General features: G+C 31.3%; 1 protein-coding gene across 1 annotated transcript in view; it reads right to left on the bottom strand.

The window, feature by feature from the left end:
• Positions 1–7,865: 7,865 nt before the first annotated feature.
• The window catches only part of fbxw9 (F-box and WD repeat domain containing 9), a 16,175-nt gene continuing 9,842 nt past the window's right edge, over positions 7,866–14,198 (bottom strand). The window contains exons 5-6 of the mRNA XM_073827650.1: positions 8,277–8,491; positions 7,866–8,030 (exon numbers count right to left, since the gene is read on the bottom strand). Coding sequence (XP_073683751.1) covers positions 7,866–8,030; positions 8,277–8,491 — 380 coding nt within the window. The remainder of the gene's footprint in view (positions 8,031–8,276; positions 8,492–14,198) is intronic.

Genomic DNA, 14,198 nt, shown 5'->3' with positions numbered 1-14,198 from the left:
ATAGTATTGCGAAGCATGTAAAATAGTGTTACATATAGTAATATTATACACTATACTATAAATTGAAGTTTAGTATGATATTCTCTAGTGTACAATACAAGTGTGTAGTACAGTATATTAGTGATAAAGACGTATTTTATACTATATAGTGTATAGTAAAGTGTGTACTATAGTGAGTTGTATAGTATAGTGAAGTGTATGAAATATTGTTACATTATACACAGTAGTATAATACAGTGTCTAACACGTCAAAAGAAGGCCACAAAAATTCTTACTCAGTTCATGATGTGCTCATTAGGTCTAAAAAATGAGAAACTGAGGCCGCGAGAGAAACTAGAGACACAGGGAAGATTCGAGGTTCTGGAAACAGGCCCGTCCCACTTTTCGGGGAGCAAATGAGTCCTTAGGACTGGTACAGAGATTAGGAAACGGTGCGCAAGTGGAACAAGTGTGATGGATTCCTGCATTTGCTGCTGAGTGTTTTTTCATGGCCTCTAAGTTAATGGCTGCTGCGGAGGATTGGGTGTAATAGTATCTGGAGTAAAGTTACAGGCACATTAGCACGAGAACCATGAGCTGTGTGAATTTAAAAAGGGGACGAGCGCCTTTGTGCTTCCACGACAGAGTTTTTCTATGCAGTAAATGCCGTTTGCAGAAGTTGTATTTGGTGTCAGTCACTTTGGGTTTGAGTTCAATGAATGAAGCAAACGAACAAATGAGAGAGACATATTCCCACGGGCAGGGTGGGGTGCTGTACGGTTATAGAAGCCGTCTGTTATGATTTTTGCTGAGTCATTAATTACATTCACTCATCTACCGTTTAACAGATTAAATTCACTTAAAACTATTTTAATGTCAGTAAAATGTGAGAAATTTTAAAGCGTTGCTTATCTGATAATGTGCAACAAGACAAAGTAAATATAAAAAATTAATTATATTATATTATAGAAAATTTAAATCTTTTTTTTTATATTCTGCTAGTGTTTCGCCCGAACAATTAGTCATTTTTTCATATTTCGCTTGAGTTTAATTCTTCTAAAATGTATCTAATAATATCTAAAATATTATTCTCATTTGTAACTTTGCTTCTGCTTAATAAATATGCTGTGTGAGCCTAAATTGGTGCATTTCACTTTTTTAAAAAGCCCAGTATTTGATTACCTACAGCGACTAAATGCAAAATCAAATTTGCTGGCAAGTATACGTATCTGGCAAGCAGCAGAGCAAATAGGATATTACGGGCATTTTTTCTTCAATCCCTAAAATTAGCTGCAACACTGCAGGATGAAAGTGTGACTTCTCATCATAAGGACAGCTGTAAAAAGTCTTTCCTGCTCTTTTCCTCGGTGAGGTGTAACCGCATCGACTGCATCACGCCAGACGCTGTCATTAGCGAGAGGAAAGACTGAGATCACTGGCAAAAAGAACAACTGCGGCTTCAATTTAGGGGAAAAAGGCTGAAAGGAAAGATCTGATGGAAAATATTAATGGACAGAAGATCTTCCCGTTCGCGAGGCGTCACTTCATCAAGTCTAGATTGGGTGGATGATTTCAAGCTTTCGAGAATCGGGAAAACACATCACAGCGCTTCAGATGGTTCAGATGCCCTTCAAAAGCAATATTCAGTCTTAATGCGTCGTTTCAGTTGCAGTCTCACTTGGAAAGGCGCCTTTTTGTGTGTGGAAAATGCATAATGATGTTTCTAGGGGGAAAATATTATGCTTTAAACACTTTCGCAGCTTTCTGTAACTGGACATTTGAGTTTAATCCTGACTTGGGTGTGGAAGTGAAACCAAATATGTCTAAATGTCTATGCATTTGATGCATAAACATTAAACCAAGTGTTAAAAGAAAGACACTTGTCAGTCAATTTCTGTAGACTTAGGTTAAATAAGGCCATGTGTGATTAACTGTACACCTGATAAACTACACTAAGGAAAAATGCTTTGATATCTTGTTGTTGAATGCAATTCAGACATTTTTAATCGTGGCTTCATTGTCCTAAGTCTTTTTCGAGGCCTGTGCGTGTTAGACAGACGGGCCACATCCTCTGATCAGCATCTAAATGACTGTCTGTCTGTTACACTCAACTGCAAAGTCTCATCTTGCGCGCAGTTACTGGGGGGAAAACCTGAAAAAAAAAAACTGCACCACAAACAGTCAGCGCTCTATAAGTAATGGAGGTCTTTGTTTAGAGCTGGCAGGTCTGCTTGCAGCATTATCTGGGATGCTTTATGTAAAGACGTAAACATAATGCTCCTGGTTTACGTAAGCTAGGAGTTCCCCTGCGTCTGGACATATTCATGTCCTTTTCTCAATGCTGACATTTGTATTGACAACTGTGAGACGCTGCAAGGAACTGGAACGATTCTGTCGACCGGTTACGATGCTGTAAATGTTCCTTCATAAATGTTTAGAGGGAAAACAGTTTGAGGAGAATGCGAAGTGACAAGTTACAACTGGAAAATATGTTTCTGCTTTAAAAACTCCAACTGACGAGTCGCCGTCGGAAAGATCGCCGTAAGAGAAATGAGGTGAAATCAAGAGCAAATGGAGACAGATTTTCTTAAGACTGATCTCAGTAATGTCTTAAAGTGTGCTCATGTTTGCCAAAATGTGAATTAACCCAATACATAATCCAAGTTTAATTCCATCCACATTCAAACTCTTAATCTCATGTCTATTTTTGGCTGATATTGAAATAAAACAACCCCTGTTAGCAATGCAGCAAAAACTTTCCAACTGTGCAACAAGTGTCTGGTCCTCAAGGACTTTATCTGAGAAAACAAGTGGTCCTTCAAGATATACTAGATCCTTCACAGGTTCTGCCTGTTTTTTGTCACTCCTAAAATTTTACTCCAGATGAGACGCGGGTTTTGAACAGAGCAGCATACTTAGCGTTTTTTTTTTTTTTTTTTAATGGCACTCGGCGGGGACCGCATGTCTTTCTGACCTCATTTCAAACTGTCATTGAAAAGCTATTTTTATAAGTCCACAGGAAGCCCAGTCACCCAGACGCTAGCAGAAGGAGGGGCCAGCCGCAATGACCACGGACTGCATGACAAAAAATTATGTGCCCTTGGAAGACATGTACACACACATAAACACCTCGCATGTTAAACAGACTAGTGCAGGCAAGTTTAAATGTATCATTATTTACTTACATGTAAACCTGTTGGACTTTCTTTCTTCAGTGGAACCCAAAAGATGTTTAGAAGATGTTCACGCTACCTGTTGGGTTCCAAAAAGACAAAAAGATCCACTAAAATCAACATTTTGGCAAAAACATTTCTATATGTGCTATTCACTGCAATTTTCTGCTTAAATTAACAGTATTTGCAGTAAAACATCAGAAAACGTGAATCTTTCTCACACAAATTATGATTAATAAGGCCTTTTTTCACACAGCTCAATTCACAATGCTGTGTTTTGATCTCAAGCCACTATTACCATAGTGCATGATTTGTTAACTAATGCATTTTGACGTTTGCGTCACATAACCTGTTTCATATGTATGGCTTTCAGAAGTAAATTTGCTCAGGAGCCCAAAACATGACAATGTTTATTTCATTTTCGGCAGAAATAATCAGCAAAATAAGTGAGTTTCATTCATTTCAGTGGCATTGATTACATTCGGTGCTGCCACTCACCAAGTTCGATTCTTGAATGAATCGTTCTTCTGAGCCGGTTTACAAAATCGAACCGAATCGAACTTTAGTCCCAGGTTGATGACGCAAGACGCACATCCGAAATAACACGTCCGATCGAAAAAGAGCTGAATTGTCAGAAAATAACTGCTTCGCTGAAATAAATCGGACTTTGCATCACTATGATACACGTCAACAACAAACGGAAATGTTGCCAGATTTGTGTTCATCTGTTTCACATAATCTGAATATGCTTTTAGCGCCACTCACTGGATATTTCAACAACCAATGCAATAAACCTTTTTAAAATTCACTTTCATATGTTTTGAAATAAACCAAGCGCCACTTACTGGATATTTCACTTTGAAAATGCAGTGAAATGCGCAAAAAATGACGTAATAACATTTCGCAGAAATGTCAACACTTGGGTTTAGCTCACATCTGGCATGTTTTTATAACCGGCTAACATTCTGGCGAGGTTCTCTCAGAGATAACAACAAACGTTCTTCCAGTAACATTAACAGAAGTTTTGTTCACAACTGATCCTTCGCAAAAACCCGTTCTCTTAATTTACTGTAGCTATGTCCGACAAACAATGCCGCTCTCACGCTACACATCATGTTCTCACGCAGTGAAAAATACATCACGGGGCAAAGAAAACTGACAACACACCAACATACAAGACAGAGCAGGTTACTTCTGGTATGAAACAAGGCTTTAAAATGTTGTAATTTTTTTTTATTTTAATGTGTTGTGACAGAATCACTGTATTGCCTTATTAGATCAATCGACAAGTAAACCGATCATCTTTTCTTATTTACTTAAAGCACGAAATAAACAAGAATGTACATCAGAATGTATTTTATTTCAACTGCAGAAAGACATCAATACACACAGTTTTTCAAGTTTAAGTCCACCAAAGTTAATTTACTCTCCTGTCTGATTTGTTTTGTCGGACAAAATGGTGGATTCAGCGTTATGATTGGTCAGATCGCCTGTCAATCAAGCTGTTTGCGAAGGGTCAATAATCTGGTCTTTAATAATGTTCTCAAAACATTAGCATAAAAGCACTGTTTCTCAGAATTCACTTGTCAAATGCTTCTTTTAGAATGTTTTAAAAAATTCAGAATGTTTAAAAAAACATTCAAAAGTATATATATATATATTCCATAGCATTTGCAAAATTCTAAAATGGAATGTTCTCTTTACATTCACATAATATTTTTTTTTTTAAGTTTTGAATAGTCAGAGAATATTCAGAAGTAATGTTTTTTATAACCTAATGTGAATATTTTTGTTAGCTGGGTTAGCTTCTCTAGTGCTTTTCTATCCTTTCAAGAGTTCAGCATCCTGTATATGTTCACCGTATGAAAAAGAGCAGCGTTGACATTCTTCTAAACATGTCCTTTCATTATTCGCAGAAGAAAAAATAAAGTCCTTCAGGTTTGGAATGAGTAAACGATGACAAAAGTTTCATTATTAGCCAAACTTTTTTTTTTTTATCCCGGCTGTTTGCTATCTGTCTGCTGTGCTGTTTGCTGTTCTCACAGCGCCCTTGTACATGATGTGTTAGGACAGATATAGAAATGTAGGACCCCACCTCAGACAGAATGACTTAAGCCCGGACCCTCCTCTTCTGCCGGCCAGGGGAATTCCTGGCAGAGTGATTTTTAAACCTAATGACTGAATCACATTGCCAGGGATTTCCAATGGCTCGTGTGAGGGACTCGACTCTGAGACTGCAGACACGCCACATACTGTATATGCATTGTAAACGCACACACCTGAACACGTGACGTGAGACCCTAATCCCGAAGGAATGCAGAACGTCTCGCACATGAGTTAGTGGTGACAGAAGTGCCAATTCACTATGTGGGTTGTGTGGTGTCAGGACTTAACCCACTTGTGAACACTGCATTAAATTTCTTTGTTCACAGTGGTTAAGTTCTGCCATCCTGGGATCCAAATCACCAAAAGAAAAGTTAAAGCCAATAGCAGCAATAAAATAAATGCATGCCGAGTATCCTGATGTGATTTTTTTTTTTTATTGCATGTATGATGTTCCTGAAAAACTGCATTAAAGATGCACTAAAGATTAATTCTAGGTTTGACTCTTCTTGCTGTCGTAAATCTCACACTGTTGTGACAGACCTGTTTTTATCTTGTCTCAAGTAATCTTCGTCTCAGGTGTTTAGCACAATACACAACAAACGAGCCGTGGCCTGAAAATAAAAGTACTTGGATAAACACCTTTTGTTGGTCCTAGAACAAATTCCTGTCAAACGTGGTCGGTGAAGCAACTAACAAAAAATATGACCCAGGAGTGTCTAACATTCTCATTAATAAAAACATTTTTTGCTAAATGTTCAGAGAATATTCTAAAACATAACAAAAATTTGTTTATGTGTTAAGGGAACATTCCATTTTGGAATTTTGCAAACCTTAAAGGAATGTTATTTTAGTTCTGAAATAAGTATTAATATTAAAAAAAAAAAACATAAGATGAGCATCCAACTAAAATGTTTTAGAAATAAAACATTCTATGAATGATGTATTAACATTTTTGTGCTAATCTTTTGAGAACATTATTAAAGACCAGGAAACTCTAAACAAACATTCTATTAATTATATATTCTATTAACATTCTATTAGTTACTGGAAGAATGTTTTCTTTTATAATTTTGAGAGAATGTTATCCAAAGTTCTCTAAAAGTAGCTGGTGCCGAAGTAGAATATTAATATTCACATTCCTTCCCAAAAGCCTTAGTTTTACATTTATCTTACTTTTAAATTTATTTTTTAAAATGTGATTTTAGAACCTGCGAACCATGTATATATTTATTTTTTAATTAATTGTTTTATTTATTTATTTTATTAACACTACTCAAAAGTTTGTGAACAGTAAGATTTTTCATTTTATTAAAGCATTCTATTTTGCTCACCAAGCCTGCATTTATTTGATCCAAAATACAGCAAAAAAAACAGTAAAAATTTTTTTAAATATTTTATCTATTTAAAATAACTGCTTTCTATTTGAATATATTTTAAAATATAATTTATTTCTGTGATCAAATCTAAATTTTCTGCATCATTACCCCAGTCTTTAGGGTCACATGGTCCTTCAGAAATCATTCTAATATGATCATTCAATATTTAAAATATGCTATATTTAAAATAATATGCTCATCAATATTTAAAGCAGTTGAGTACATTTTTTCAGGAGTCTTTGATGAATAGAAAGATCCACAGACCAAGCTTTTAAAAAGCTTTTGTAACTATACACTATATACAATTCAAAAGCTTGGAGTCAGTTTATTTATTTATTTTTTTAGGTGATAAATGATAGAAATTAATACTTTTATTTAGCAAGGATGCTTTAAATTGATAAAAAGTGATGATAAAGACATTTATAATGTTACAAAAGATGTGTATTTCAGATAAACCCTGTTTCTATTCATCACAGAAACCTGAAAAAAATTCTACTCAGCTGTTTTCACCATAATAATAATAATAAATGTTTTTTGAGCACCAAATCAGCATATTAGAATGATTTCTGAAGGATCATGTGATACTGAAGACTGGAGTAATAATGCAAAAATTCAGTTTTGAAATCACATAAATAAATTGCATTTTAAAATATAATATTCAAATAGAAAACAGCTATTTTAAATCGAAAACATATTTCAATAATTTACAGTTTTTTCTGTACTTTGGATCAAATAAATGCAGGCTTGGTGAGCAAAAGAGACATTAAAAGTCTTACTGTTCAAATACTTTTGACTGGTAGTGTATGCCTTTTGTAAGTTTGCAACTGGTGAAGCTGAAAAATGTATGCATTAAATAAAAGAAATCTGAAAATCAGCAAACTAGTAAAGTTGCAAGAGGCCACATTATTGCTACCTCAAGTCTCAAAAACGCAACGTAAAAAGCACGACGTATTCATGCAAAATAGACATGAACTTGATGTCAAAGTTCACCAACAGGGATGTTTAGGACAGTTGCTAAGTGCCCACACATGTCCGAACTGAATCTGAACTTCAGCGGTTCGCTTTCAACAAAACCCCTTCAAACGGACGCCACACAAAAGCGCAATTTATGGCAGGGCAGCCGTTCAGAAACTGTTTGTATCCAAGGCCCAAACGATGCATTGAGCGCAAAACAATGGAAAAAATGGTCCAGTGAGTCATCTTTTACCGTATTTCCTGCATCCAGGCGGGTTTATCTTACGAGAAAGCCAAAGGATGCCTGGAGCCCGCAACGCCGGTTGCCAGCTGTGAAACATGCTGGGGGATCTGTAACTGTACGGGCCGCCGTCTCGCACAAATCCTTCGGTAATTGGTCCTCAGGATCTTGTAACGGCGACCCAGGTTCACGAACGCCATTCTACAATTCAAAAGTTAAGAAAGCCAAAATCAAGTCAAACGCCCCTCACTGCCTGCATGAAGCCAAACCAAAATTGAACACTCATTGAAACATTACAGAAAGATCTGAAGTAAACAGATTCACAGCCTTTAAGTTATATCTATCTATCTGATGTGTGTGTGGGTATCTATCTATGTATGTATGTATGTATGTATGTATGAGTCATACATACCCGAGGTTACAGTGGCTGTTTGACTGGTTTCATACTTGATGCCTGTCTTGGGTTGCTGTTGTTTTGGTGTGTGTTGCTTGTGTCTGTCTCTGTCGGTGGGCTGGTCGCCTGTGCCTGCTGTGCTGATAATCAGTGGATGGCTGTAGCTGGCTCAGTTCAGCAGGAACAGGGGTCTGGTCTTCTCTCTGTGGCCTTCTGCTCCAAACACACTGAAACACAGAGAGAGGACTGTTCATGCTGCTGCTCCACACTGTAAGTCACAGGTATGAAAATGTAATGGAATGATATATCATTTATAATGATACAAACATGATGTGATACTTACATTTTGACTAGAAGTTGTAGTAGTTCAATAAGGTTAAAGTATATAAATTAATTTAAATGTTTGATCATTTGTATTGTTCATTTTAACATCACAAATAAAATCATTTTCACTAATCTGTCCTATCTGTGTTTTCCATTTTTATCAGCATTTAATTTTTTTTTAATAAAGTTGGTATTATAAAATATTAAAACTAATAAATTTACTATAAATATATTTAGATTTTAAATGGTATAAAATGTGTGTGTGTGTGTGTGTGTGTGTGTGTGTGTGTGTGTGTGTGTGTGTGTGTGTGTGTGTGTGTGTTTACAATATGAAAAAATGTGATATCTTGTATATAAAATATACATATTCTATATTAAAAACAATTTTATATTTTATCTGGTGTTAATATATAAGTAATAATATTACTTTTATATAATATTTATACATTATGTATTGTTAGTGCATAATTACATATTTATATTTTTTATAGAACTTTAAAAATACAAACTATACAAAATATTTATTATACTTATATTTTAATAAAAAATATTTATTCACATTTGCCCAGGTAGTTAAATAATGTTAAACCATATATATTTATTCAATCATTTGATATTATGTATTGTCAACTTTAACATCACAAACAAAAAAAAATTAAGCAGATTTTTAAATAAACATTTTTAATAAAGTTGGTATTTTAAAATATTAAAAACTATTTTATATTTTATCTGGTGTTAATAAATAAGTAATAATATAAATTATATAATATTTATATATTATGTACTATTAGTGCATAATTACATATTTATTTTTTATTTATTAACATATTAAAAAATATCAAATATTGTTGAATATAACTTTTAAAATACGAACTTGTTAAATATTGATATATATATATATATATATATATATATATATATGGATAGATATATATGCATATAAAGGTGATATGCATATGTAAAATAATTACATTATTTAATTATTTAAATTAAACCATTCTAAATAAATATATTTATTATATTTCTATTTTAATAAAAAAATATATATTATATTATATTATATATTATAATATATATTTTGCCCAGATAAAATGGTAGTTAAATAATGTTAAACTATATATATTTATTCAGTCGTTTGATATTATGTATTGTAAACTTTAACATAACAAATAAAATAATTTTTGAAATTGTGTATTATCTGTTTGCAACTTTTTAATAAAAAAAAAACATTTTTAATAAAGTTGGTATTTTAAAATATAAAACAGATATATTTACTAGAAATGTATTTCTTTTATTTAAAAACAAATATATTTATATTTTATCTTGGCATAAATCAATCATTTCTATTTATTATACACATTGTATTATGTGTAGCTGTAATATAAAACAATGTGAGGTGTCTTGTATGGTTTCAAACATATATAATATATTGATTTAAAAACACACCATCAATACATCATCAATATAATAATATTAATTGTATATAATATCATTATATACGGTTTTATATATATATGTTATTTATTATTATTTATTAACACAAAAAGATCAAATATTGCTAAATATAATCTTTTAAAATATGAATATCATACGATATGAATATATGCATATTTATCAATTAAATACTTAAATAATAGCATTATTTAATTATTTTAAAATGGCATTGAAGCTTTTCTTACATAAACATGTATGTATGTATATATATATATATATATATATATATATATATATATATATATATATATATATATGCATATTTATAATAACTGCATTATTTAATTATTTATTAAAAATGTATTATAAATTTGTTGTTTATTATAAAAATAATTATTTTAAATAGCATGAAAGCCTTTCTTAGATAAACATATAATTTTAATTGAAAATCTATATTTCATCTGATTTTATTAACAAAAGGGTACTGGTTAAATAAATAAATTAATATAATATAATAACAGATAACTCTTTATAATGTTATCGTGATTTTTTAAATGTGTCTTACTGTGTTAGTTAGCTTTATTTATTCATTTATTTTTTGTTATTTTTACTTTAAATGAAAATAACCCAACTGCAGTTTGATAGAGATTAACTGGAATGCAAAATGTTATGTTTTTTGCAAATGAACTCTTCATATAAAATACAAATATATATATATATATATATATATATATTCAAGATGACTAATAGTACACTTAATGCGGGGATTGGAGCAAAAAGGTACAACGATAATGGCTCATTATTCCTCACATCCATTGAGTAAAAAAAGATTGAATTTGCAGTTGTAGTACTCAACTAAACTAGGTTTTGAATAAGAAAAATAACAAAATAATGGATAGTTTAGTTTAGTTGAGTACTGTCTGGTCTGGAACCCAGAGAAACTGCAAATTGTGAGGAGTAATGAGCCATTGTTATTGTACCTTTTTGCTCCATATCCCCGCATTAAGAGTACTTTTAGTCATCTTGAACAAATAAATAAGCAAAATAACTAGCAAGCAGAATAATAAATAATGCTGTGACACATAAAGCCAATGAGCCAGTCTCCAGCATATCCAAACTACTCTATATGGATGTTATGTTACGCTAATTATCTTATAATGTGGCTCTGTTTCAAAACCTAGCGAGCTGTTTACATAGGCGTATTTTTTTTACTCCCGACATGATTATTGTTCCAAAAGTCTGTCTTAAGCATCACATATATCCTTCATGACAACGTTAAACCCGTTTCTTTTCATTTCAGCTGGCTAAGACAAGCAGACAAGTGTTTGTGAAACTAGCATTTGCTATTTGCATTGCAGAGAATGGCGAGTTTCTTTTCCGTCTATACTTAGCAAAGAATGTCGTAAGTGTTTTTAGAAACTTCTCACCACCTGTCCTCTTCGTTTGTTCATCATTTCTCTTCTCCTACTATGTCACGTTCAATTCTCTGTGAAATTCCCCAAACGGTATGTGTCAACAGCTTTCATTTTTTTACCTCGTCTGCCATCGCGGCCCAAACAATTGGAAAATACAGCAAGTGACCACGGAAACCTAAATACATAAGCATACAATACATACAAATACAGACATTTCAATGTTTGATCGCCAAACCACAAGAGGAACCACGATATAGAGAGGCCTGACGTTACGCTGCAAGCATTAGGCAAACAATTGCTGCAACATATGCCAGGTTCCTCTTACGCTTCATTTAAAATTAATATTTAAAAATGGTCGAGGAATAAAGCCATTAAGAATTTATATTTTTTTTTTTGTTTTACAATTTAATTATTTTTTATTAATAATTAATTAAAAAATAATTAACCACGTTAAAATATTTATTTATTTATTTTAGAAATGTTGGGGGAGGAAAGAAAACTGAAATTAATATAGGAATGAATCAATTAATAATAAATGATTAATTTATTAATATTTAATGAATTAATTAACAATAATTGATAATGTTAAAATAAAAAAATGTTGTTTTTACAAATGTTCAAATAAGGGAGAAAACTGCAATTAATATATGTATAAATCAACTTATAATAAATTATTAGTTTATTAACATTTTTACAATTTATTTAATTTATTAATAATTAAAAACGATTAATAATGTTAAAATAATAACAACGTTGTTTTTACAAATTTTCAAATAAAAGAGAAAACTGCAATGAATATGTGTATAAATCAATTAATAAATTATTAGTTTATTAACATTTTTACAATTTATTTAAATGTATTTATAATTAAAAATGATTAATAATGTTAAAATAATAAAAATTTTGTTTTTACAAATGTTCGAATAAAAGAGAAAAATGCAACTAATATATGTATAAATCAACTCATAATAAATAATTAGTTTATTAACATTTTTACAATTTATTTAATTTTATTAATAATTAAAAATAATTAATAACGTTAAAATATTAAAAATTAAGTTTTCTCAAATGTTCAAATAAAAGAGAAAACTGCAATTAATATATGTATAAATCAGCTAATAATAAATTATTAGTTTATTAAATTTTTAATAGTTTTATTAATAATGAAAAATAATCAATATTTTTAAAAAATAAAAATGTTGTTTTTACAAATGTTTGAATAAACAAGAAAATTGCAATTAATATATGTATAAATTAACTAATACATTTTTAGTTTATTAGCATTTTTACAATTTATTTAATGTTATTAATAATTAATTAACAATTTTAAAATTATATATATATATGTTAAAACAATGAAAATGTTGTTGTATATTTTATATTTTATCTGGTGTTAGTACATCATCAATGTAATGATATTAATTATATATTATTATTTATATGCATGCATTATTACTGCAGAATTATATATGTGTGTTTTATTATTATTTATTATCATTAAAAAGATAAAATATTGCTAAATATTAGCTTTTAAAATACAAACGTGTTAATATATATTGATAAATATGCATTTATATAATAATTGCATAATTTAATTATTTTAAAATGGCATTAAAGCCTTTCTTACTTTTATAATTTATAAACACATTTAATTTATAGACACGTTTTAAATAATGTATTCAAAATTGTGTGTGTGTGTGTGTGTGTGTGTGTGTGTGTGTGTGTGTGTGTGTGTGTGTGTGTGTGTATATATTTATACTACAATATGTGTGTGTATCATAAAATATTGTTGCATGTTAAATATTTAGCTTTTTTATATTTATATCAATTTTGTTTAACTATATATTTAATATAATGTTTACAATTTTACACATAAGTAAAAAATATTAATGCATAATGATAGTGAGAATTTGACTTTTAAAATGTGTTTAATTTATGCAATATAATTTTTTAGCTTGTATTATAAAATATTATCTTGCCCTTAAAATATTGCCTCTTGTCTTGTCTTGCCTCTTGTCTTAAAATATTAAATTAATATAATATTAAATTAATATTTTAACCTTTTGGATTCATTATTAAAAAGAAAAAAATATATATTGTATCTATTTCTTTTCTGTTACGCGTTCCGTATTACGAAAATTTCCACTAGGTGCTGTTTAATGACTGAAAGGTTTTTTCATTGATGAGTGTGTGTGTGTGTAGTCCAGCGAGCGCCGGATGTTTGCTAACACACTAAAGCTGTCTCCATGGCAACGAAGAAACCCGTCCGTCAGCGCGAGCAGATGGCTGCGTCAGTGCTCGAACTGACATCATCGCACTTCCTGTTTCGAAGACGACAACCGGGGCAGTTTCTCTCGTTATTTCTCAAGTTTTAACTCAAGTTCCCTCGCGGAGCCTTCGCCCCGCTTTCACCTTTCGCACTATTGTGAGAGTTGACGCCAACGAAGCTCTCACAACTCTGCAGGTTTACGACAGTCGTAAGGTAGTGAGGGGCGGATCACCATGGGAACATAACAGGTAAATAGAGAGTAAGATAAGAGTAAGAGGCGGCTGAAACAACATATTTACACATAAAGCCACTCACAGATACGGATAACACTGCACTTTCCCACCTTCCGTCTGGTTATCTAGACATCCAGAGTTCATGTAATTAGCTGGAAGTGCAGAATGGGGATGTTGATTGTTTAGTAGAAGAAGAAGTAAATCAATATTTGTTGTAAATGACACGTTTAGTTAGGTTCAATAATAGGTTCAATAGTTATATTTATGTATAATAAATGATGTATAATTAGATGAGTATAT

This window comes from Garra rufa, chromosome 1 (genome assembly GCF_049309525.1).
Source record: "Garra rufa chromosome 1, GarRuf1.0, whole genome shotgun sequence".
NCBI classification, from domain to species: domain Eukaryota; kingdom Metazoa; phylum Chordata; class Actinopteri; order Cypriniformes; family Cyprinidae; genus Garra; species Garra rufa.
This window is presented reverse-complemented; position numbering and strand designations above follow the sequence as displayed.